The 22,444-nt window shown below is 42.4% G+C and overlaps 2 protein-coding genes, 1 non-coding gene and 1 pseudogene across 9 annotated transcripts in view; 3 read left to right on the top strand and 1 right to left on the bottom strand.

Moving 5' to 3' along the window:
• Positions 1-22,444, top strand: part of Nipa1 (NIPA magnesium transporter 1) — a 402,283-nt gene that overhangs the window by 80,777 nt on the left and 299,062 nt on the right. The gene's annotated exons all lie outside the window — the stretch shown is intronic.
• Cyfip1 (cytoplasmic FMR1 interacting protein 1) overlaps positions 1-22,444 on the bottom strand; it is a 92,410-nt gene that overhangs the window by 5,437 nt on the left and 64,529 nt on the right. For 5 of the 7 annotated variants that reach the window (XM_063262343.1, XM_063262335.1, XM_039112486.2 and 2 more), the window contains 9 exons: positions 21,261-21,417; positions 20,799-20,895; positions 16,773-16,849; positions 16,556-16,664; positions 14,217-14,336; positions 13,045-13,244; positions 7,792-7,879; positions 6,016-6,159; positions 2,232-2,322 (listed from right to left, as the gene is read on the bottom strand). In XM_063262343.1, the coding sequence (XP_063118413.1) occupies positions 2,232-2,322; positions 6,016-6,159; positions 7,792-7,879; positions 13,045-13,244; positions 14,217-14,336; positions 16,556-16,664; positions 16,773-16,849; positions 20,799-20,895; positions 21,261-21,417 (1,083 nt within the window). Of the gene's footprint in view, positions 1-3; positions 1,138-2,231; positions 2,323-6,015; positions 6,160-7,791; positions 7,880-13,044; positions 13,245-14,216; positions 14,337-16,555; positions 16,665-16,772; positions 16,850-17,220; positions 18,368-20,798; positions 20,896-21,260; positions 21,418-22,444 lie in introns of those variants that run through there. The other 2 variants (XM_039112492.1, XM_039112494.1) reach the window with 2 other exon arrangements.
• Positions 4,097-4,203, top strand: LOC120100150 (U6 spliceosomal RNA). Its single transcript, XR_005499943.1, has one exon. It is a non-coding gene; the product is annotated as a U6 spliceosomal RNA (small nuclear RNA).
• Prdx3-ps1 (peroxiredoxin 3, pseudogene 1) lies at positions 17,429-18,328 on the top strand (annotated as a pseudogene).

Genomic DNA, 22,444 nt, shown 5'->3' with positions numbered 1-22,444 from the left:
CAGCAGAAGTAAGTGTCAGGGTTTCAGGACAGCACTAGCACCTGCCATTCTGACACTGCCTGATTATGGAGATTGCCACATGCTTCCAACAACAATGATTTATATCACCTGGCACATCCTTAACAGACCATAGGGCCTAGCCTCTGACACCCTGCTCGGTCAACTCCATTTGTTCAGAGAAGGCGGTTATGACAGAGAACACCAGTGTACTAGAAGAATAAAGGAGAGTCCAGAGCATCATTTCTAGTGGATTCAGATAAAGCATTTGATAAACTCAGTGGAACTCTAACAGGCATAGAAAGTATCTAATTTGATAGAGTATAAAAACCCTGCAGCTTATTTCATGTTGGTGGGAAAACCTGGCATACTTTTCCTGTGAGTTCCCACAGTATTTAAGTCATCTTTGCCAATGCCTGGACACCATAGGATGGCCCAAGAACACAGAAACCAACATGGCTAACTTGAGTCATACATACAATGCCAACCTGGGCAAGAATGGACAGGTAACTAAGACAAACCTAGTAAAAGCCCAAACTGCCCTAAGAACAAAGTTGGATTTAATACACTTCAATTTAACCACATAAGATGCAGGTTGGCCCTAAATGTCTTCCTACGGATTCACCCTCCTGTTCACCTCAGAGAGCCCAAGCCTTCTGTTCCTGCTACCTCCCACTTGTCAGTACAACTACGTAGCTACCCAGTGTAGTGGAGACCCATTCACCTGAGTTATCCCTCAACAAGCATGAAGAAAGATAGTGCTATGGTTTGTGCTCTACAAGACTCACCTGACCTAATGGCTTTTTCTTCAGCATCTTATTACCTTAGAATTACTTATCTGCTTTCTTTCAATGAACTGAAATATGATTCTTCTAAGCCAGGTCCATGCTGATGGTTATTTTCTTTTATGATGGCACAGTAGCTCCCTCAAATGCCAACTGTATCTGGGGAGCTCAGTCACAAGAGCAGGCTAGTCATGAGGATGGCAACATGAGTTATTCATGTGTAGCCTCAATACATTCACAAGACTAGAGGAGCACATGGGGAATGGTAGTGAAGCATACCTCTATGGGTATGTGGTGTTTTCAGATGACTAGATTATGTTGTAATGAACAAATCCATCTCTTCATAATGGCATTACTAGGAGGTAAGGTAAGATAGAAGCCAGTCACTGGGAACATAGGTGCTATACATTTTGCCCTGGACTCTTCTATAAGCCCTTTCTCCATTTGTTTGTCAGAAGGCAAGCAGACTCTTTAATGTGCTATCATGATGATGTGCCTTGAAACACAGAGCCAAGTGTTCATGAACAGAACCCTCTGAAACTGAAAATAAATCTTTCTTGCCCTAAGTTGCTTTTCAGAGGGATTTGGTCAGTGATACAGAATGAACTAACAGATGACATCTTTGGAGAGAGAATACTACCAGGTAAGAGTTTATAAAAGGCATTCTCCCCTAGCCTCCCCCAACCCCTCTCCTTTGGCAGGGTTTCTCTGTGTAGCACTGCTTGTCCTGGAACTTGTTATTTAGGCAAGACTGGCATTGAACTCTGAGATCCAGCTGCCTCTGCCTCCCAAGTGCTGGGTTTAAAGGTGTGTACCATCACTGCCCAGGTATAAAAGGCACTTTTAAATGACAAAGGTTTATAGAGCTGAGATTAATCTTAAAGCAACACTGAGCTCATTATGGATATTGATTTGGATGACTAGCCTGCAGCAAGTCATCGAGGTTGATCTAGAAGTACACATCCACACAACTTTGGGTGAAGTTCTTATAGCCTGTGAGCCAAGTAAGGCAGAATGTTTTACAGACCAACAAGACCATTTAATGAGTAAGAGGCCAGAGGGAGGGTACAGGAAGTAGAGCCTTGTGGCTGCTTTGAATGCTTTTCCCCAGTAAGAGGGCAATAGGATCTGGTAGTTAAGCTCCCTCTGCTTTTCTTGATAGGTGATTATTTTCAGGATCTGTGATAACAATATGTTCAATACCCCGTTATCAAAATCCTTGCTAGATGGCAAGCTGGGTCCCTTGGTTCTTTAACAACAAATAATGACCCCAAAGTCCTACCTACTGGCCTGATACCCAGTTGTAAGGTGTGTTTGTTTGTTCTACTCTAAATAGGCAAATTCTGGTTTGGGCTTCTTTCAAATTTGATTCTTCTCAATAGCTTCCAACTCGATTCCCTCCTCATGAGGGATGTACTCATGAAGGGTACTCCAGACACCTTTGCTCACCAGGAGAGCCGTACTCATGTCGGGGAAGGCGGCAGATCTTAGGCATCACTTCCATCAGAGTTTTCACATACTGCAGGATTGTGCCTTGAAGCTGCAAGAGACAAAGGCTGTTAGCTCTCACCCTCCATTGTCATGGAAGGCCCTGGTAAGTGTGTGCTCTGAAAACCGGTCCATGAGCAAAAAACAGTTATGATTAAGACTGTAGAATCAGTTTGTCTAGGGAATGAAATCCCACCTGTGTAAAGAGAGCAACATCTATTGGGTATCTATAGAGATAACTAATATTCACCCACTAAAATATAGCCCCCTTTCTAAGACATGAAATAGTCAGGAAATAGAGCAGAAGAGATCACATTCCCTCGTAGCTTCCATGCTGACCCACTGTCAACACCAAGAGTGCCAGCAGCTCCAGGAGCAATAGCCTTATAAGATAGTTTCTATTTCTTCTGACAGGCTTAGGATGTCACCTTTGTCACCTTTGTGTCTAGCCATATGAAGTCTGCATTCCTGATTTTCTTCCCTAACTTTCAAGTATTTCAGGGCACATCAGGGTAGATCAGTCCATAAAGCTTGAGTGGTTCCCAAGATCATAGATGTGTAAATGACCAAACTCTTCTACATTCTAGTTAAGTGTGATGGTTTGGATGAAAATTGTTCCTATAGACTCATCTATTTGAATGCTTAGTCACCAGGGAATTGGAAAATCTGAAAAAGATTAGAAAGATTAGGAGGTGTGGCCTTGTTGGAGGAAGTGTGTTGCTGGGCATTAGGCTTTGGGTTTCAAAAGTCCATGCCAAGCCCAGTGTTCCTGTTTCTGCCTGCTGCCTGACTATCGAGTTCTCAGCTAGTTTTCTAGCACCATGCCTGGCCATTGGGCTGCTTCCTTCCCTGCTGTGATAATAATGAACTAACCCTGTGAAACTGTAAGCAATTAAATGCTTTATTTTATGAGCTGCCTTAGTCATTCATGGTGTATCTTCACAATAGGACAGGAACTAAATCGTTGCATTATTACTATTTGTAACTCTACAACTTCTCAGAGTTGTTAATCTTTGCTATGTCTTAAGTTCATGTCATGTCTTTGATGGACTAAGGTTGTACTCAGGTGGCCACAAATTCAGATACAAACAATATTTTCACTTAGTAGGCTGTATAGCAACTAATTGATGTCAACTTAAAACAAGCTAGAGTCATTTAGGAAGCTGGACTCAATTGAGACAATGCTTCCATTAAGACTGGCCTGTAGGCAAGTCTATACAGTATTTTCTTGATTGATGATTGATGTGGGAGGACCCAGCTCACTGTTGACAGTGCCACCCTCTGGCCAGATGGCCCTAGGTGCTATAAGAAAGCAGGCTGAGCAAGCCACCAGGAGCAAGCACTTTTCCAGATCTCTGCATCACTTCCTTGCAACAGATTCCTGCCTTGAGTTCTTGCCCCAACTCTCTTCAATGATGGACTGATTGAATCATGAAAGCTGAAATAAACCCTTTCTTCCTAGTTGCTTCTGGTCATAGTGTTTAATCGCAGAAATAGAAACCCTAACTAAAACATGGACAGATCACAGAAAACATGAAAATCTGTACCTAAAGAAATACTTTCCCAAAAAGATAAATTAGAGAATAGGTTACAACTCAATGATGGAACACATGTGTAAGACTCTTAACTTCAACTCTCATCACCACACATAAAAAACAAACAAGCAAACAAATGTAAGGGGAAACCACTGAAGATTTAAAAACAGTGTCTTTCAGTGAATGATAAATTATGAGGGATGAGAGGATAACTCAATCCATAACATGTTTGTCATGCAAGAATAAAGACCTAAGTTCAAGCCCCAAAACATACATTAAAAAATAAAAATAGTGCTCACTTCGGCAGCACATATACTAAAGTTGGAACGATACAGAGAAGATTAGCATGGCACCTGCGCAAGGATGATATGCAAATTCGTGAAGCGTTCCATAATTAAAAATAAAAATAAAAAATAAAAATAACAATAAAAAGGGAACACTGTAGCACATTTGTAATCTCAGCACTGGTAAGCCAGGGAGAGGTGGTTCCCTGGGGCTTGTTGGTCATCCAGTCTAGCCTTTGTGATTAGTTCTGTTCCAGTGCAACACTCTGCCTCATAAAACAAAGTGGGAACAAAGGAGATGGCTTGTGGGTAAGAGTGCTTGCTTTAAAAGTATAAAAATCTGAGATCATATAGCCTCTACATGGAGACACGGGGGGTTTGGGGGCGCGCATTGAGACTGATTGATTATGAATAAAAACCAAAAGTCCACCATGGCCTATTTTCCCCTTTTCACAGACATGTGCTATAAGGAGGGTTGGTACTGACCAATTTTATGTTTACTTGATACAAGCTGGAGAGTAGGAAGCCTCAACTGAGAAAATGCCTCAATGGGGTGGGGCTATAGGCAAACAAGCAAGCCCGCAGAGTATTTTCTGGATCAGTGATTGATGTAGGAGGGCCCACCCTACTGTGGGTGGGGCTAACCCTGGGCAAGAGTTCTGAGTTCTATGGGAAAGCAGGCTGAGTAAGCCATGAGGAACAAGCCAGTAAACAGCACCCCTCCACGGCCCCTACATCAGCTTTTGCCTCCAGTTTCCTGTCATGCTTCAGTTTCTGACTTCTTTGATGATGAACAGTGCTGAGGAAGTACAAGCTTTGGGTTATGGTGTTTATCATAGCAATAGTAACATAAGACGAGCTTCTGTGCAGATGGCGATGTGTACAACTCTGACCTCACTCTGAGGTTACACGTATGCATCCATTCTAAGCCCTTTACTCACATGCAAGTTAAGCCTAACTATGCAGCTCGCTTTCATCTGTCAGGAGCCTTCTCACTGGAGCACTTGTGAAGAATGACCCCACAGCTGAAGTATCCCTAGAGTGGCTGTCCCTGCCCACCATGAATGCCTGAGCGTCTGTAGACTTAAAGCCCCCATGACCAATATGATCTCCATTTACCTCCATACCATGTTTCCTAGAGATCTGTGTTTTATGAAAACCCATACTTCACAAATAAAAACAAAGAATATCTATAGAATTGTGGGCTGGAGAGATGGCTTGGTGATTAAGAACACTTGCTCATTTGGGTCAGAGGAATCTCATTTGGTTCTCATCATCCATATATCTAACACAGACAACCATCAACAGAAACAAACTGGAGAGAGCAGACTGTGGCAAGCATCTTTTGACTGGGATTTTGTCTTCTACTTTTTCAACCCCCTCAAGTCTTGGGTAACAGTAATGGTCTTTGGTAAGACAGGAATCACTTCTGCATGGAAGAAGCAACATTCTCTTATAATAAACAGTATTTTGACTATTAAATGTTCCTGAAGCCTGGTATAGTGGTACAAATCTATAATACTAGCAATCTAGAGGCCAAGGTAGGATGACTGATGAATGAGGTCAGCTTACACTAAATATAGTGAGACTATATCTCGGACAGGCAGAAAAAACAAAAAATTATAAATCAGTCATATAACTTCAGTCTTTCCTTTTGGGAGACTGGGGGTGTTATTTGTAAGAGACGGATTGGATTCTGTTACGTTCTCTAGGCTGTCCTGCCTCAGTCTCCTGAGAACCAGGCAGTACAGTGACATACTTTTATATCCAGAGCCATTCTCTTTAGTTAGGAGAAACGTCTGAAGCTAACTTGAAGCATTTTTCTGTTTGAGCCGCACATCCCAGACAGAAAGAGAAAGACCCCATGGCTGACTTGTCTACCCCAGTGAATCCATGCTACAGGGAAAACATTGCAGGGAAACTCACCAGGCTCTTGACAACCTTCAGCAGTTCTTCCATGACGACTGCAATGCCCTGGTAGCCAAGCAGCCGGCAGATGACCTGGAAGTGAGGAGGCCCCACAAAGTTCCGGTAGCTGCCATAAATGCTTGAGTAGGCTAGGTTCAAAGCCTGGGGGAAAGAGGAGAGTGTTCAACATGGTTCTCACACATTCATGCAGATGGCATTTGGAGGTGTGTTCAACTTTTAGCACATCTTAAGAGAAGGAGCGACTTCCCTTGTAACTTAGACTGACTGCCCTTACTGATGCAGAGGTTTTTACCTTTTAAAAGAGCAAACTGTAAACAAAGAAACTAATGGGACAGTGAAAGCTGTCCTGAGGGAGGCAGAAGGTATTCAGGAGCTGACAGGAGCAGTCCCCAGAGGTAGGTGATGGAAGATTTTCATGCAGGAAGGGTCTCTAACCTTGTGGAAGGACCAGATATAGAGACAGGGAGATGCCGAATTGAAGGATTTCATTTCCTTTGATGTGTCTTCTAAATTTCCCTTAACACTTCTCTGATGTGATGGCTTCTGCCCTCACCCTGCACTATGGTAATGGCCCCTCTAATCCCATGTTATAACAGGGGTTCTGGGGACTTGAACCCAGGTCATGTTTGCACAGGAAGCTCTCTTCACCCACGGAGGCACTTCCACAGCCTGTCTTAACTTTAAAAATCAGTGTCTAGTTTGAATTTGCTGTATCTACGACTTCAGCTCCAGATTTTTCTTTAAGTTTATTTTGCTGCTCAGGATATGGTGTAGCCTGGTAAATGTCCATGGCCATTCACGGCGCATCCTGATGCTATGTGTGCTGAGGCTCAGTTCTTTATCACGGCTCGTTCTGTTTCAACACATCCACCAGTTACTGAGAGTTGAAGTCCTCGTGTATACCCTGTGGAGTGTCTCATTTCTTCTCTTAGAAATGAGTCTTAGTTTCTGTGTAGAAGCTCTCATTGGCATATAAACGTGCAGAACTGGCATACCCTAAGTATTTCCCCTAGTAATGTCCTTTGCTCTGACGCCTAGCGTAACTTGTATTAATATAGCCACGTCTGCTTGGTTATTTTTATCACACAGCTTTTTCTATACTCACCTTTACCTTTCATAAACTGAAACCAAGCCAAGCTGAGCACATACTTGAGCTACGATTTGTGTTTGTTTTTATCCCGAGAATCAAACTCAAGAACTCATACACACCAAGCACATATCTATCACAGGATACACACTGGTCCCAGTCGTCTTTTAATGCATTCTGCCAATCTCTTGTCTTCTGAATGTACTTAGGCTGTTTATAGTTAACACCTTTCCACACTGGTATTGTGAGGTGTAAGCCTATTGTTCTCATTTTCTGCTTGTCCTTTATTTCTTATTTTTCTGTTTCAGTCTTCCTACATTCTGTCTCGGTTTCTTATCAACTTGACACAGCCTAGAGTTATCTGGGAAGGGGAACCTCAACTAAGAAGCCAAGTCTGTGGTGTGTTTTTGTGATTAAAGATTAATATGGGAGGGCCCAGCTCATTGAGGGACAGTACCCTGAGCAGGTAGACCCGGATGCTAGTTATAAGGAAGCAGGCTGAGCAAGCCAGTAAGCATGTGTCTCTGTGTCCTTTCCTTCAGTTCCTGCCTCCAGTTTCTTGCTCTGACTTCCCTTCAGGATGGACTACAATTGTAAGCTGAAATAGACACTTTCCCTCATGGTGTTTGGCCAGGTGCTTACCACAGCAAGAGAAATCTATCATTACATAAGCAGAAACAACCCACCTTGGAGCCGTGCAAATACTGGGGCTGTGCATTAGGTTGTTTGTCTCGTTGAAATTCCTGAGAAAATGGTAGTACTGTCCGAACAAACCTAAACGAGAAAGATACAAGGGGAAAGAAAGAACACCAAATTTAATAGCGGTTCTTTAGCGACAAACGTTTTATTATGTATCTTAACTCTTTCTCATAGTTAACTGGTAACGTCAAATAGGAAAATTCTAGTAAATCAACACCCACAAAGTTAAATATCTACAAATACTCGAAAATGCCACAGATAATAGTAAATCCAAGCCAGAGTAGGAATCTCTGTTGTTCTCCTACCTATAAACAGGTCTTCTAGTTCACAAAGGTTCTGGCTTACTAGCACTGAGACTATCTTGACGCTGATGCAATACTTGATACCCATAATGAACACATTCTTGTCTTTGCTGCGTCAGAAATGGGAAGACAGGACTCTACAACATTAGTGGTGACATCCTGGTTACTTAGAGCCCTAGTTCTGGACTACTAAGGAGCCAAATAAAATATGTTTAACCCAACTCAGTCAAGACTCTGCATCTAGGTAATGTATCCAGCTCATTTAAAACTAGAATAAATTTCAAGCAAAAACTTTCAAAATTGCTGCTGAAACAGAGCTTGGAGCGATGGCTCAGCAGTTAAGAGCACTGGCTGCTCTTACAGAAGGCTGAGTTCAGTTCTCTGCAGTCATATATGGTGGCTCACAATCGTCTGTAACTTTGGTTTCAAGGGACCAAATGTCCTCTTCTGATTCTACATGAACTAGGCACACATGTGACACCAACACAACTATACAGGCAAATGTTCGCATATAGAAAACACAAAGTTTTCTGATTATATACATCTGTGAACTTGGTGAACTCACATTGTAGTACAGGAAATTAAGTGGAAGTTCCTTTCAATAGTTAGCGGAGAAAGCATGTGCACCTGAGAGGCCAGGAACCTGCAAGGCCAAGTGTTTCACAGACAGAATGCAGTTAAGGGGCCAGATTCTCGCCTGCTGAATGAAGGGCAGGTGTCAGACCCTAGTAATTATGGGCTGCAAATCATCCCAATTTGTACTCAGGAAAACAAACAAAACGAAACACCTTTTTTATGTAATCTTTCAAAAGGACAATGTGTTCTACTGAGGTTTGTTGATATCAGAAAAGTCCCACATACACTCAGGCACTTGAACATTTGGTCCCCAGTCGATGGCACTATTAGGGTAGGTACTAAGGTCGGGACTTCGGTGTTTCACAGTCTGTTTCATGTCTCAGTATATAAGTCCTCATTTTGCTGCTCCAGCTGCCATGCCTGCCTGCTGGCATCCATTCCCACCATGGGGTGATGGGCTCTTAATCCTCTGGAAGTCTAAGCCCTTTTGTTAAGTTGCCTTGGCCACGATGTTTTATCACAGCAGTATAAGAGTAGTATATGTACCCGGCATACACAATACTGATGGCCTCTTGGGTCACACCTGAGTCTACACCAAAGAGAAACCCTCAGAATGGGACTGGCATGATAGAATGACCAACCATGTGACATATGACCAGAGAGTGAGGATGTAGGCTGGGTGACAGCAGACAACAATTCAGGAGGGCAGTTGCTGGAGTTTAGTTAGCATGGTCACATGGTAATCTTCCAGTCCATCTCACATGCTTCAGTACTAGGAGGGTAACACATCTCCAGGGCGGAAACCAGCCCAGTCATTTCCACCAGGAATCTCATGAAGATCTACTACCTGGGCAGAGATTTTCTGAATCTAGCCAGCTGGTCAGAAGTGAAGAAGATCATAGGACCCAAATCACCAGTACTGAAATGAAGGCAGCCTTGTGAAATGCTATGCCTTCAGATACTAGAGTTCAGCAGGATTGTCAAAATCCCTGAATAGGGAAATTGTTCAGTACCAACCCCCACAGCTATAACTCCACACTAAGTTGAAAGTCAAGTCTCAGCACTTAATTATCCCATTTTGAGCTGAGGCAGCAGTTCCCTCCCTATGTCTGACTTGATAAGCTCTGTGAGCTTCCTCAGTTACATCTGCACAGTTGCAGTATTTACTACACTTGCAAATTTGGGAGTATTAACTTAAATATTCTTTCCACTCCAATGCTAAGCTCTTACTAGAGTTACAAACTATAAGAACGTGTAACATCATGCCAGTGTGCAGAAGCTATTCAAATTCACTGGCTTTCTGCAAAACAGAATCTAACATTTAAATAAGCAAATGGAATTTTCACTTCCGGTACTGTGTTTACAGTATTAATTCAATCCATTCTCTTCTGTAAAGCATTATCTCTCTGTCTTAGTTAGGGTTTTACTGCTGTGAACAGACACCATGACCAAGGCAATTCTTATAAGGACATTATTTAATTTGGACTACCTTACAGGTTCAGAGGTTCAGTCCATTATCATCAAGGCTGGAGCATGGCAACATCCAGGCAGGTATGGTGCAGGAGGAGCTGAGAGTTCTACATCTTCATCCGTAAGAAGCCAAGAACAGACTGAACATCCTCAGGCAGCTAGGAGGAGGTCTCTGAGCCCACCCCACAGTGACACACTTCCTTAATAGTGCACTCCCAGGGTCAAGCAAATGTAAACCATCACGTTCTCTTACGTTCGACTTTCTTAAATCTTTACTAATACTTAAAATGGCTAACACTCTTGCCTTCTGACCACATTGGCACTGTCATCTCTGTTGCTTGTGTTTTATGAACTGATTTTTCTCCTCATTATAGGTCACCTTTTTCAGATACTGAGCATACCTAATTCCAGACTGGATGCTGGACACTGAGATATCTTCTTAAGTCTTGTTTTCTGTTTTTTAAGTCTCTGATTTTTGAGGCAGCAGGGAGCTAAGTTTATCTGCATATCAAGCAGATAATGGTATGTTTATGGTATTTCTATGGAAAGGCAAGTAGTTTAGAATTAAGACCTACTACGAAGGCAATAGACTTCTACTGAATCTATGAAGTGTCTGGGTGCTGAGTAAGTTTCTAAATTTGTGCTGACAAGGAGAGCAAATGGTCCATACTGCTGCGAGCTCTGTGAATTACTGACCATAGCTCCCCAACACCGTGGAGCCCATGCTGGTTTCAGGAGCTGTTTTTTTTTTTTTTTTTCTGAGAGTTCCACCTCTTCCATATTTAACTTTATAAATTCCAGCTGTGCGAACTTCTCCAAGTTCTACTGTGTTTCTTCCTGCAAGCAGGATTCCCAAGCTCTACACCAACTGACCTCTGTTCTTTGTTCAGAATGTGCTTCTAGACAGAAAGGTAGGACAGTCAAAAGACACTTCTCATGTTTCCTTTAAGCAGAAGACTAGTATTAGAAAATAGGGACGTATGTGTTTTGTCCAGTTGTCCTCTTATTTAAAGAAAGATAGACTGTTCCTCCATCATGCACAAAACTTTAACACAGCATTGCCTGCATACTTTCATCTACAGCCAAAATAACAAAAACAAACGCTGAACTATAGTGGGAATGTTTGTTTCACAGCAGTCAGAACCAGCAATTCTTAAAGTAGTTTGCTTTTTGTCTAATTGAACAAGCCAATATCATAATGAGCAAAGGCATCTTTTCCATTTTTGAGGAAGTCCAAAAACACTGAGTGATGAGTCAAATGAATATTGTGGCACTGAAATGAAACTGGAGATATCAGAATGTTTTCATTTATAGATAACTGTATAAGAAAAAAACACAAGTATTCATAAATACTACGAGTTAAAATGTGACCATCCAAAAGATATCTGAGTCCTCCTTCTCTGTAGCACAGGAGATAGAAACAGGGTCATTACACATGTTCTCGGTGATAAGATCAGGAGCTGAGAGTAAGGCCCCGATCTATATGGCTGTTGTCCTTACAAGGAGGGTGGGCGGAGAGAGGTTCAGAAGAATACTGTTTCCTGGGAAATGCAAAGCCTGGAATGATACTGGTACAAGCCACGGAGTGTCAGAAACAGACAGCTGCTCCACGAGCTAGCGAGAGGCAAGCAGAGAGTCCACCCAGAGTCTAAAGGGGAAGTGTGGTTTGCTGACACCTTATTTTGGACTGTAAGAGAACACTTCTCTTTTAACAGCAGCCATAGAAACCTAAAACAGCAAGCCTGTGAGTACTCCCTACTGTTGTCACCAAATGGCTCTAGAACACTGACATCCTAGTACAGGTGAGCACACCAATTACCCAGACGCTCCATCTTGTGGTAGAAGATAAAGTGGTACTTATAAAACAGTGGGAATACACACACACCACTGTAATAGGTGCTCTCGGTGCTGATTGCAGAAATCAACTGAAGATACAAACGCTAGGATGGAGTTCCTGATTATACTTATAATCATCACCAAAGAGAAGAATGTTCACTTGTAGAATGCTGATTAATATTCTCAGAGGAATGAAGAGATTAGAAACTCACTCTGCAACCACCCAGGGACAAATAAGAGCAAGGTAAGCATTTGTCACAGATGCCGACACTAGTGGGTTAGATGCCAACAAAGTATGGCTATTACGTAGTCTCAGTTGAGTTACTTACTCAGCTACACATTACTTACAAAATTTAAACAGAAAAGTAGTGACTAGACAGTGGAGAAACTTGGGAGCAACAACCTTAATCAGACACAGAAGTCAACTTGACCAGTGGTGGAACCTATCATCTTAAGAGAATACCCTGTTCCTGGTGATCTCACAAACAGACCACTCTGGCCCTGAGGAGATTCTACTCTGATGACCGGTGTAAGGTTACCATTCAACCACTCTACCACCAGACTTTACTCTCATTAACACAACAGCAAGATGGTAAGTGGGAAGAAAGACATTACCACACTCTCACTTTGACCCTCAACACTTCAGATAGAAACCTGAAAAGTAGAATCGCCTGCCACATTCTGCCATAAGGGAGACTTAAAGTAGGCAGTACAGTTCCAGCAGCCATTCCATGGCACAGGAGATTCTGTCTATAGTGACAACTAAGTGTGTTGGCAGAACCTTGGCTCTCCTGCCTCAAGTGCTGGCCTTCTGCCAGTATTCTATTTCTACAGGTAAAGCGATGACCATCTGCCCAAGTGCTGGCCCAGGGCTAGCCTTGTAAACGGAAGAAACAAGGAAGGCCTGAGAGAGACCAGAACATGAGAATCATGGAGGAAAAAGAGGGCAGAGTTAAAGGGGGAAGTATGCAGATGGTCAGGGCTGAAGATCACCGGCTGTAGATGCAACTGAACCAGGATATCCAAACATGTCTGTGACGCTAATGGCATGCTTACCGGTTGGTGGAGCCATTATAGCAGTAGTTGGGCAAGAAGTCATAGTTTAGCTCCCAGAAGACATGGAGGGTGATTCTTCCATAAGGTGCAGACACGTTGTGGTTGGCTTCCCGGAACATGGCATCAAAGCTGTCTAGTGTGAGGTACCTACTCAGCAGCTTGTGCGTCATACGGTTGATTTCTAAGAGCCCATCTAGCTCCTACAGGATCATAGGGACAAGGATATGAGAGGGGAGATGGGCCATCCAGGAAGGAGGTATTTACCTGAAGACTGCAATCTCCACCTAGGCTATGTGGTCCCTAGGAGGACTAGCACGTGGGGAGATACAAACAGTAGAGGCTGCAATGAGGTAGCCAACAAGATGTGGGCCAGAACCATATGAAATTGGAACTTTTATAGGTAACCAGAGTTTGGTACTCAATTTAAGTCCCTTACTCTACAGTCACATCCACTGGGCCCTAGTCTTTTCTCCTCTACTATGGTCACTTTCACATATCCACTACTGCCCTCAAATCACCACCTACCTTGGGCAAAGGCAATTTGGACAAATCACTACTTAATATTACTACCTGTCAATGTACCATCTAAGTCCTAAGTCTTATCCACTACCACTTGTATATAATCCAACTGGTGATGGCCACTTTGGGTCAGTTTTCCCAAGTAATAAATTCCTATAGACAAACCTAAGTAACACACTCCCTGACTTACAATGGAAATATTTCATGATAAAGCAACTGTAAGCAGATATATCAGTAGATGGTGAGTGAATTTACTATACTTTAATCTTTGCAATATTATCATTACTTAGGCCAGTGTTATCTTCAACATGCTCAGAACACCTACATTAGCCTATAGTTGGGGAAAATCATCTCCCACAAACTTTTATAATAAAATATATATAACCACTTCCTTTCAATCCTTTCAATTTCATCTTTCTCTGAAATGGAGTTTGTAGATTTTTATCTTTGTCCTCAGTAGGTGTAACTTACTTAAGATCAGGATTACTTTCTCTTTTAAGTTAATATAAATTACAAATATTAAGAGTAGGTAACATGGTACTTGACATAGTCGAAGATCCATCAGTTCCCATCTCTTATTGTTTATTCAAGAACTGACCTACTATTAGTTCAACTTATCAATAGAAAGGGAAAAAAATAGTTCTAGTACTTACGACTACTGATGTTAAATCTTCACTTTCAAATCGTCCAATTGCCAGTTCTAGAGATTTGTACATGGCTGCTGAAACACGCTGTGTAATCAGACGATTGAGATCGATGGATCTCCCAAGCAGCTAGAGGAAGAGAAAGGCCAAGGGATATCAAGGTAAAGAATCAACATAAGACCTGGTGAATGCATCAGTAGGGACAGGCACTTATAGCCAAGTCTGACGTCCTCAGTTCAATCCTTGGGACCCAAATAAGAGAATAAAATAAAAGACACATGAAAGTTGTCCTCTGATCTATGCACACACTCCACAAAGACCTCACTAAATACAAATATTGTTAAGTAAACAAAGATCTTAAAAACAACAAAAACAAACAAGCAGCAACATAAAACACCCAAGATACCTATATCAAAAGAAAATACAAAAAAAAGTATATTTGTGCATGTACGTGAGAATATAGGTGCGTATTCACTCACATGCATACACATAAGCAATGCTAAAGCTGGTACCCAAGTCTACATAGATGCTGGACAAAGACTCTACCATTGAGCTGGATCCTCAAGCCAAGTGATATCAAGAGTACTACTGTATTTGAAGTTTAAAATGTAACAAAACATTAGTACATTACTATTATGACCTGTTTTCATTACTATTTTCTTTAGGACCTGGGCCTGTTCTAGAAGCCAATCAGGGTTCAGAGAGCTGCAATTTCACCCTTGCAGTTAAGGTTGTCTAATATAAAATATAACCTTCTTCTACGGGGTACAAGTATAAACCTATAATTTCAGGCTAAGGTGAGAAGCCCAGTAGGGTAAGCTGAGCCTGGGCACATAGGAAGCTGTTTGTCAGGATTGTCCAAGTGACTCCCAAAACATCCCAAGCAATTACTTGAAGTTTCCTAAAGAGGGAAACACCCAAAAGTCCTACCTAACATTCACTTATAAACCACAACATGGCATAATAACCCTAAGGGTACAATAGTGGCACACATACCTTGGTGGTAAACAATAGATAACTAATTGTACTTAAGACCCACCCAACGAGAGGTAAATTATGCTGGGTACTGGAAACCTAGGGAACTACCCAGAGCTAGTGAAGTCATGGATCTTAAAGGAGAACCTACAACTGCCAGTTTAATAAGCCAATATATTCCCTAACTAAATTCTAAATATGACCACAGATAAGTGGCGTTCTTACACCTTACCAAGAAAACTTCTCAGGGCTGGAGAGATGGCTCAGTGGTTAAAGAGCACTGTCTTTCTTCCAGAGGTCCTGAGTTCAATTCCTAGCAACCACATGCTGGCTCAAAACCATGTGTAATGGGATCTGATGCCCTCTTCTGGTATGTAAATGTACATGCAGAGAGGGCACTCATATTCATAAAATAAATAAATGAATCTTTAAAAAAAGAGAGAAAACTTCTCTTTGCAACAGACAAGAAACCATCACAGAAAAACAGAACCAATGAGAACACAGAGTTATGGAGCCTAGTCCCAACTGATAAATCTATAACACGATTCCTGAACATGAGGGTCAAGAATCATTGTGGAAGAGTAATCATAATGATTGTTATGAGCCAAAAGAACAGGGAGTTTGCTGTGAGGCTGTGTCTCCTATAAATGTCAGAGAACATACCCACAAAAAATCTCACCAACATGGCTGCCTAAATGTGACCTGTGACCTGAACAGGGATGACACAAATAGACAAGCTAACATGGATAAGGGCAAAGGTCATGAGGCCTGACCCCTACAAACTAAGAAATGCTGAGAATGGAAGAAATAGTCTTCCCAGGGAAGAGCACACGAATTGGTTATCTAGTATCAAATGGTCAGCCCTGAAAAATACAAAATTTAAAGAAAAAGGAAATGAATTTGAATTTGAAAGAGCAAAGGGAGCGCTATCAGGGAGGCTTTGGAGAGAGGACATGGAAGAGGGAATTGACGAAAGTATATTATGATCTGTGGTAGTTTGAATGATAATGCCCCCCATAGGTTCACATACTTGAATTCTTGGTTCCCAGTTGGTGCAATTGTTTGGGAAGGACTGGGTATGACTTTGTTAGAAGAAGTGTATCAGTGGGGGAAGGCTCTGAGGTGAGGTGTTTCTTCTCTATGTAGCAATAGAAAAGTCTTTAAGATATAATCTCAAAAAAAAAAAAAAAAAAAAAAAAAAGACTAGCCTGGGCAATCCTGAGATCTCAGAAAGGAAGTGGGTACGGAAGGAAAACCACAAAACACATTAACACTTTGTTACGACAGTCACATGCCACAATACCTGTAAGAGTGGTCAGCTCTAAGGCAAGCCCGTCATTTCCAAGACACTTTAGTAGAGTCACTTAGCTCACCTGCACGTGCCTTTGCTTCAACAACGTCTCATAGCGGTTAGACGGTGGGAGGTGAATCGTGGCTCCCTGATTTTTGCATTCTGATCGTAACCGTTTGTCAAGAAGCAAACTGGTGCAGAAGAGAGGCAGGATATTTGTCATACATTGTTAATTTTAATAGAAATATCAGACCAAATCACCCAAGATTCTGCATGGGAATCGCAAATCATACACTTACCTTCCTGCCATAACCTTGTAATATGCAAATATCTGGTCTGCCAGTTTATAAACAAATTGGTCAAAACACAGATTCACCTGGCAAAAAGCAAAACACGTTAGATCTCAACTCCTGAAACCAACATCAAATAACAACTCAAGAACAAATGTTTCTGCTTTTTCCTCGCCTGCTTATTTTGTTGTTGCTTTAAGCAAGCATTGATTCATTATGTGGTGCACGCTAACTCTGAACTCAAGTCCTCTAGGCTCAGCTTTTTGGATCCTGGGATTACAGGCATTACGTGCCACTATTCCTAGCTTCAAACTCTTGAGTCAACACAAGCTTAGGTTCTCGGTTTGGTTTTGTTTTTTTGAGACAGGATTTCTCTGTGTAGCCCTGGCTGTCTTGGAACTTGCTCTGTCGACCAAGGCTGGCCTCAAACTCAGAGATCCACTTGTTTCTGCCTCTCAAGTGCTGGGATTACAGGCGTGTACTGCCACTGTTTGGCTGAGGCTCTTATTAGAAAAGAAAGTAGAGATGATCTTACTGTCAACAGAGCATATAAAGTGCACTGTGACCCGGGATGACCGCCATGCCAGCATAGAAAATTAGATTGGAACACTACTGAGAAAAGTCCAGGCAGGGTGGCACATTTCTGTCATCATAGCTATAAAGCTATGATCCTCTTAAGCACCTATAAAGCTGAAGAGGATCAGGAGTTCAAAACTGAAGTGATGATGTTCAAAGTACATTATATACTTGAGAAAATTATCCTTGTAAAGTCCTGCATAACCTGCACCGACTATCTCAATAAAACCGATCAGACACTGAAGGTGGAGGCTGCTGCAGGAAGGCTGCTCTTTCCTTGGTTGCTCAGGATATGAGTGCTATTTCCAGAGGTATTTCTGCTTTCCAATTCTTAGGCCTGTTGCTTCTAGAAGAACCTGCTTGACAGACATCTGCCTCTGCCCAAGCAAAGTCTGACTTTACCATCAGTTGCTGATTCCACACCCCAGCTGTCACACAGCATGTGCCCTGTTTTAAGGGTACCATGGTTGTCAATGGAGAGCTCAAAGAGCTGAATCTTGAAGATTTTAATGGGAAATATTTGATGTCTTTTTTCCAGCCTTTGGATTTCACATTTATATGTTCTACCGAAATCCTTGCTTTCAGTGGCAAAGCCAGTGACTTTCATGACTGTCAAGTAGTTTCAGTTGATTTCCACTTTAGCCATCTTGCCCAAAGAAGGATAGTGGATCAATACCCAAAGGAAGAATGGTGGTCTAGGCCAAATGAATATCATGCTGTTGCCAAATCTAACTAAGCAAATAGGCTGAGCTGCAGGGTACTGCTGAAGGTGTTAGTACTGCATTTAGAGGCCTCTTCATTATTGACCCTGATGGGGTCATCAAGCACTTGAGTATCAACCATCTCCTGGTAGGAGCATCGTGGAATAAACACTCAGTTGGTGAAGGCATTCCAGTTTGTAGAAATCCATGGAGAAGTCTGTCTGGACAGGGATACCAGAATCCCATACGATCAAGCCAAGTCCAACACTCCAAAGAATCCATCAGTAGCTCATCCCATGTTTGGTGTTCAATAGTAGCTTCTCATGCCTGAAAAGTGCCACACCTTGAATCCTTTCAATGCCCTGAGGGTTATTTAGGGATGGTGAAACTGCATCATGTCTATGACTATAAGTACTGCTCCATAGGCTCTTGTTTTATAAGGCAGGCTCAGGCTCTCTATAGGTAACTAGCTGTTTCCACTGCTGTCCTTACTAAGGCCTTCTTCATGGCTAACCAGTTCCCACAGAATGCTTGGTGTCCCATTTCTTAGATTGTAACTTCAAAGGATAAATAGTTTTCTCCTTAGCCTACCTTGAACCTTGGTCTACAATGAAGTAGCATACAAGCCCCAGCATAGCAAGAATCTGACTAAGGTCCTAAAGTTTCCTCTTAAATTTCTGTGATCAAACTGAATTTTCCCATCATTTTTTTATTGTATTCATTATCTCATGGTGTCCCTGTGTATTCTGAGGTATTTACAAGGTATAATCAATCATGAAAGGCTTTGTCTAATCCAGTGGTTGCATTCTTAAAACACCATAATCATTTTTCCTTCAAGTGGGAATGCAAAGTATAGTATAAAAATAAACAATAAAATATTTGCATTTCTAACATAAAAAACAAACCAACAAAACCAAAAACTGATTATATTAGAGAGAAAGAGAGAGAGAGGGAGGGAGGGAGAGAGAGAGAGAAGAAGAAGGAGGAAGGAGAGGAGGAGGAAGAGGAAGAAGAGGAGGGAGGAGGAGGATGAGGCAGCCGCAGCAGCAGCAGCAGCCAATCAAATGGTGATGCATGCCTTTAATGCCAGAACCTGGGAGGCAGACAGGTCTTCAAGTTCAAGGCCAGCCTGGTCTACATAGGGAGTTCCAGGACTTCCAAGACTACATAGAGAAACCATCTCTCAAAAAACAGATACAAAGACAAACAAAAAAAAGGAAGAATAAAGAAGTCTACAGCTAGCCCAGGCTACATAGTGATCTAAGAACAGTTGGTGTTCTATAAGATCCTGCCTCAAAACAACAGCAAATAACAAGATAAAAAAAATCTTACAGAGGGAGCATAACACGCTTGTCTTCTTAAATTCAAAAGAGTAAGAAAAAGTCCCTCCATCTGCTCAGTGGACAGTAATGAGCATCATGACTAAACTCAAAATAACGTTTTAGTAGCCATTGTCTGAGAGGGCATCCCATGTCCTTCCTGAAGCTAAGATAGGTCACTTGACGTGAGGTTGTCAAAAAACCACCCTGGAAGCAATAACCTCAGATGCAGAGAGGGTTAGCACCATTGCTCAGATTCACAAGTAGAATGCATATCTTCAGAGGCAGAGAGACCCAGAACTGCAGACAGAACCAGGAGGGCAAGCCTGTGTCCAGCCATCCTGCCTTGCCTGAGAATCATGATGTCGTCCCTGAAGAAAGACTGAAATGTCTGTGAGGAGGAGGGGCTGCCCAGACACAGAAAATGATCTCTTGAGGTTGAGCTCTCTTACACCTTATGCTAAAGAGCAAGAGATATTCCCTCAGTGGTGCGTGTGTGCTAACCTGACACTGTTACTTGTGAGAATGTGTACTGGCTGGTTTTGTGTGTCAACTTGACACAATCTGGAATTATTATCATGGAGAAAAGAGCCTCAGTTGAGGAAATGCCTCCATGAGATCCAGCTCTAAGGCATTTTTTTCAACTAGTGATCAAGTAGGGAGGCCCCTTGTGGGCAGTACATCCCTGGGCTGGTGGTCTTGGGTTCTGTAAGAAAGCAAGCTGAGCAAGCCAGGGGAAGCAAGCCAGTAAGTAACATCCCTCCATGGCCTCTGCATCAGCTCCTGCTTCCTGACCTGCTTGAGTTCCAGTCCTGACTTCCTTTGGCGATGAACAGCAACGTGAATGTGTAAGCTGAATAAACCCTTTCCTCCCCAACTTGCTTCTTGGTCATGACGTTTGTGCAGGAATAGAAACCCTGACTAAGACAGAATGTGTCCTTAAGAAGTCACATTCAGGTATGATGGCTACTCCCAGTACTCAGAAAGTTGAAGCAGGAAGTCTATGGATTGCCTGGGCTACAGAAAATGGGTGGGGTGGGGGTTTGGGGGGGCTACACACAAGAGTGCACCCGACAATTAGAAAAAAAAAGTGTGTGTACCAAGAAGTCCAGCAAAGGACTGTTTTATTACCTCTAAATTTTAAAAACCCAATGACATTTTCTTTTAAAAAGGGTTGGTTCAGTGAATCAAGCACCCACCTAACAAAAACGGAAAGTGATACAGAAACTGTTTACTGTTTAGTGGAAAAGCAGAGCCTACCATTTTCCAATGTATAAACAGAAGAAGTCAGAAGGACTTACACCAAAAAGTATATTTTACCACAAAAGTACATGTCACCATTTAAACCATTCTGCATTTAAAGAAAGTTTAATTCTTTGAATACTCAGAAAAAAAGTTTAAAAGGTATTTAATAAAAGAAACTAAACGTGGTCCCTTACCTCTGCTTCAATTTCATCATAGAGAAACTGCTTGTTGAACTTGGTGAGCGCATAGTGAGCACTGTCATTGTACAGGTCCAAGGAGTAGAGGACGTACCTGCAGAGGGGATACCAGTCACTTCCCAGCCAGCTAAGCCAATGACTTGTGGGGCTCACAGCTGCCTACTTTGGAGAAATTTAACTGTCAAATAAAGAAAACCAATTTCTTACTTCCCATGGTAAATGGTGTTCTGTCCAAAGCTGAATGATATTATAAGTCTACTACATATCATGAGAGTAGGGAAAACCAGGTGCCTTCTCCTGTATGAAGGACACACAAAAACTTCCCAAAGGTTGTAGTTTAAAGAGTGCTAGCAATATCAGTACTCAGTATTTCTTTTTCTATTTTAATCCTGAATGAATGTGTGAGGGTACATGCATGTGAGTGCCAAGGCCTCAGAGGTAGACCCGTAGGACACTCACTCCATCATTGATGCCTCCTTGGTCTCTAGGATGTGGTCAGTCAGAATCCAGGGCATAGACATCTCAATGGGGAACTGGATCCTCCTGCCCATGGTCAGCTCCAGGAAGAACTCTCGGAACCACAGCTGGGAAAGGTCACAGCACTGCTGCAGTGTTTCTTGAAGGGTTCAAATGACACCAGGTTATTGTTCACGAACAGGAAGTGATTCAATACAGGGGAAACAAGAGGTGTTGCACACAGGATGTGACTCCTCGATGCTTAGCTCCCAGCCATGCAGCATGGATGCAAGCAGGAAGGGGTCACTAGACATTTCACATGAGGGACAAGACAAACATGGGTGTGCTATAAGTACAGGTGAGGACCCTACACCTTCCGAGCAGCTAGTGCTGTCCTGCCCTCAGGGACCTCAGGAGCCCTTGTTGGCAGGAACAGGGGCTGGCAACCTTTTGAAAAGGAGATGTGAAACTAGGACCACAGGTTTAACATCCCTAATCTGAAAACCAGAAATCTGAAATGCTCTGAAATCCCGAAATGCTGACGTGCGATGTGACGTCCTGAGTGAAACATTGCATAGCCCATCTCACGTAATGGGCTGAAATCCAAATGCACACACAGAGTATGATACGGTAATGCAGTGTCTTAGTGACGGGGTCACACTCTGAGGCAGTGTGGCAACAGTGTGCTCGGGTGCGGACACAGATGGAGATGAGTGTAATGGCACTAGGCAGCATCTGCACGTCACAGAAATGCAGTTATGCAACATGACTCGTCAATCCTCATGACTGTGTGTGAGGTGTATAGACATCAGTGTATTAGACTTGCATCCCATCCCCCAAATTTGTCATTATACATAGTGAACCACACCCCTCCCCCAAGACTCATAATCTGAAGCATTTCTGGTCCCAACTATTTCAGATGAGGGATACTCAACCTGGATTTCCCGTTATGTAGGAAAAGGTTATGTGCACATTCGGGAATGGTTTATCCAATACAAAACTAGAAATGGAATTAAACAATCAAGATTTGTTTTATGTTCTCGGAGCTAACAACAGCAGTGCTACTATTTACTTCATGACCTGTAATACCCCAGGCAAGGCATGACCTCCTGCTCTAAGCAGAAGACATGAATAGCTGGATGAGGCCACAGGCAGACACAGAGGGTAGAAAGCATCCACCAGTGCCA

Source organism: Rattus norvegicus, chromosome 1, assembly GCF_036323735.1.
Source record: "Rattus norvegicus strain BN/NHsdMcwi chromosome 1, GRCr8, whole genome shotgun sequence".
Classification (NCBI taxonomy): domain Eukaryota; kingdom Metazoa; phylum Chordata; class Mammalia; order Rodentia; family Muridae; genus Rattus; species Rattus norvegicus.
This window is presented reverse-complemented; position numbering and strand designations above follow the sequence as displayed.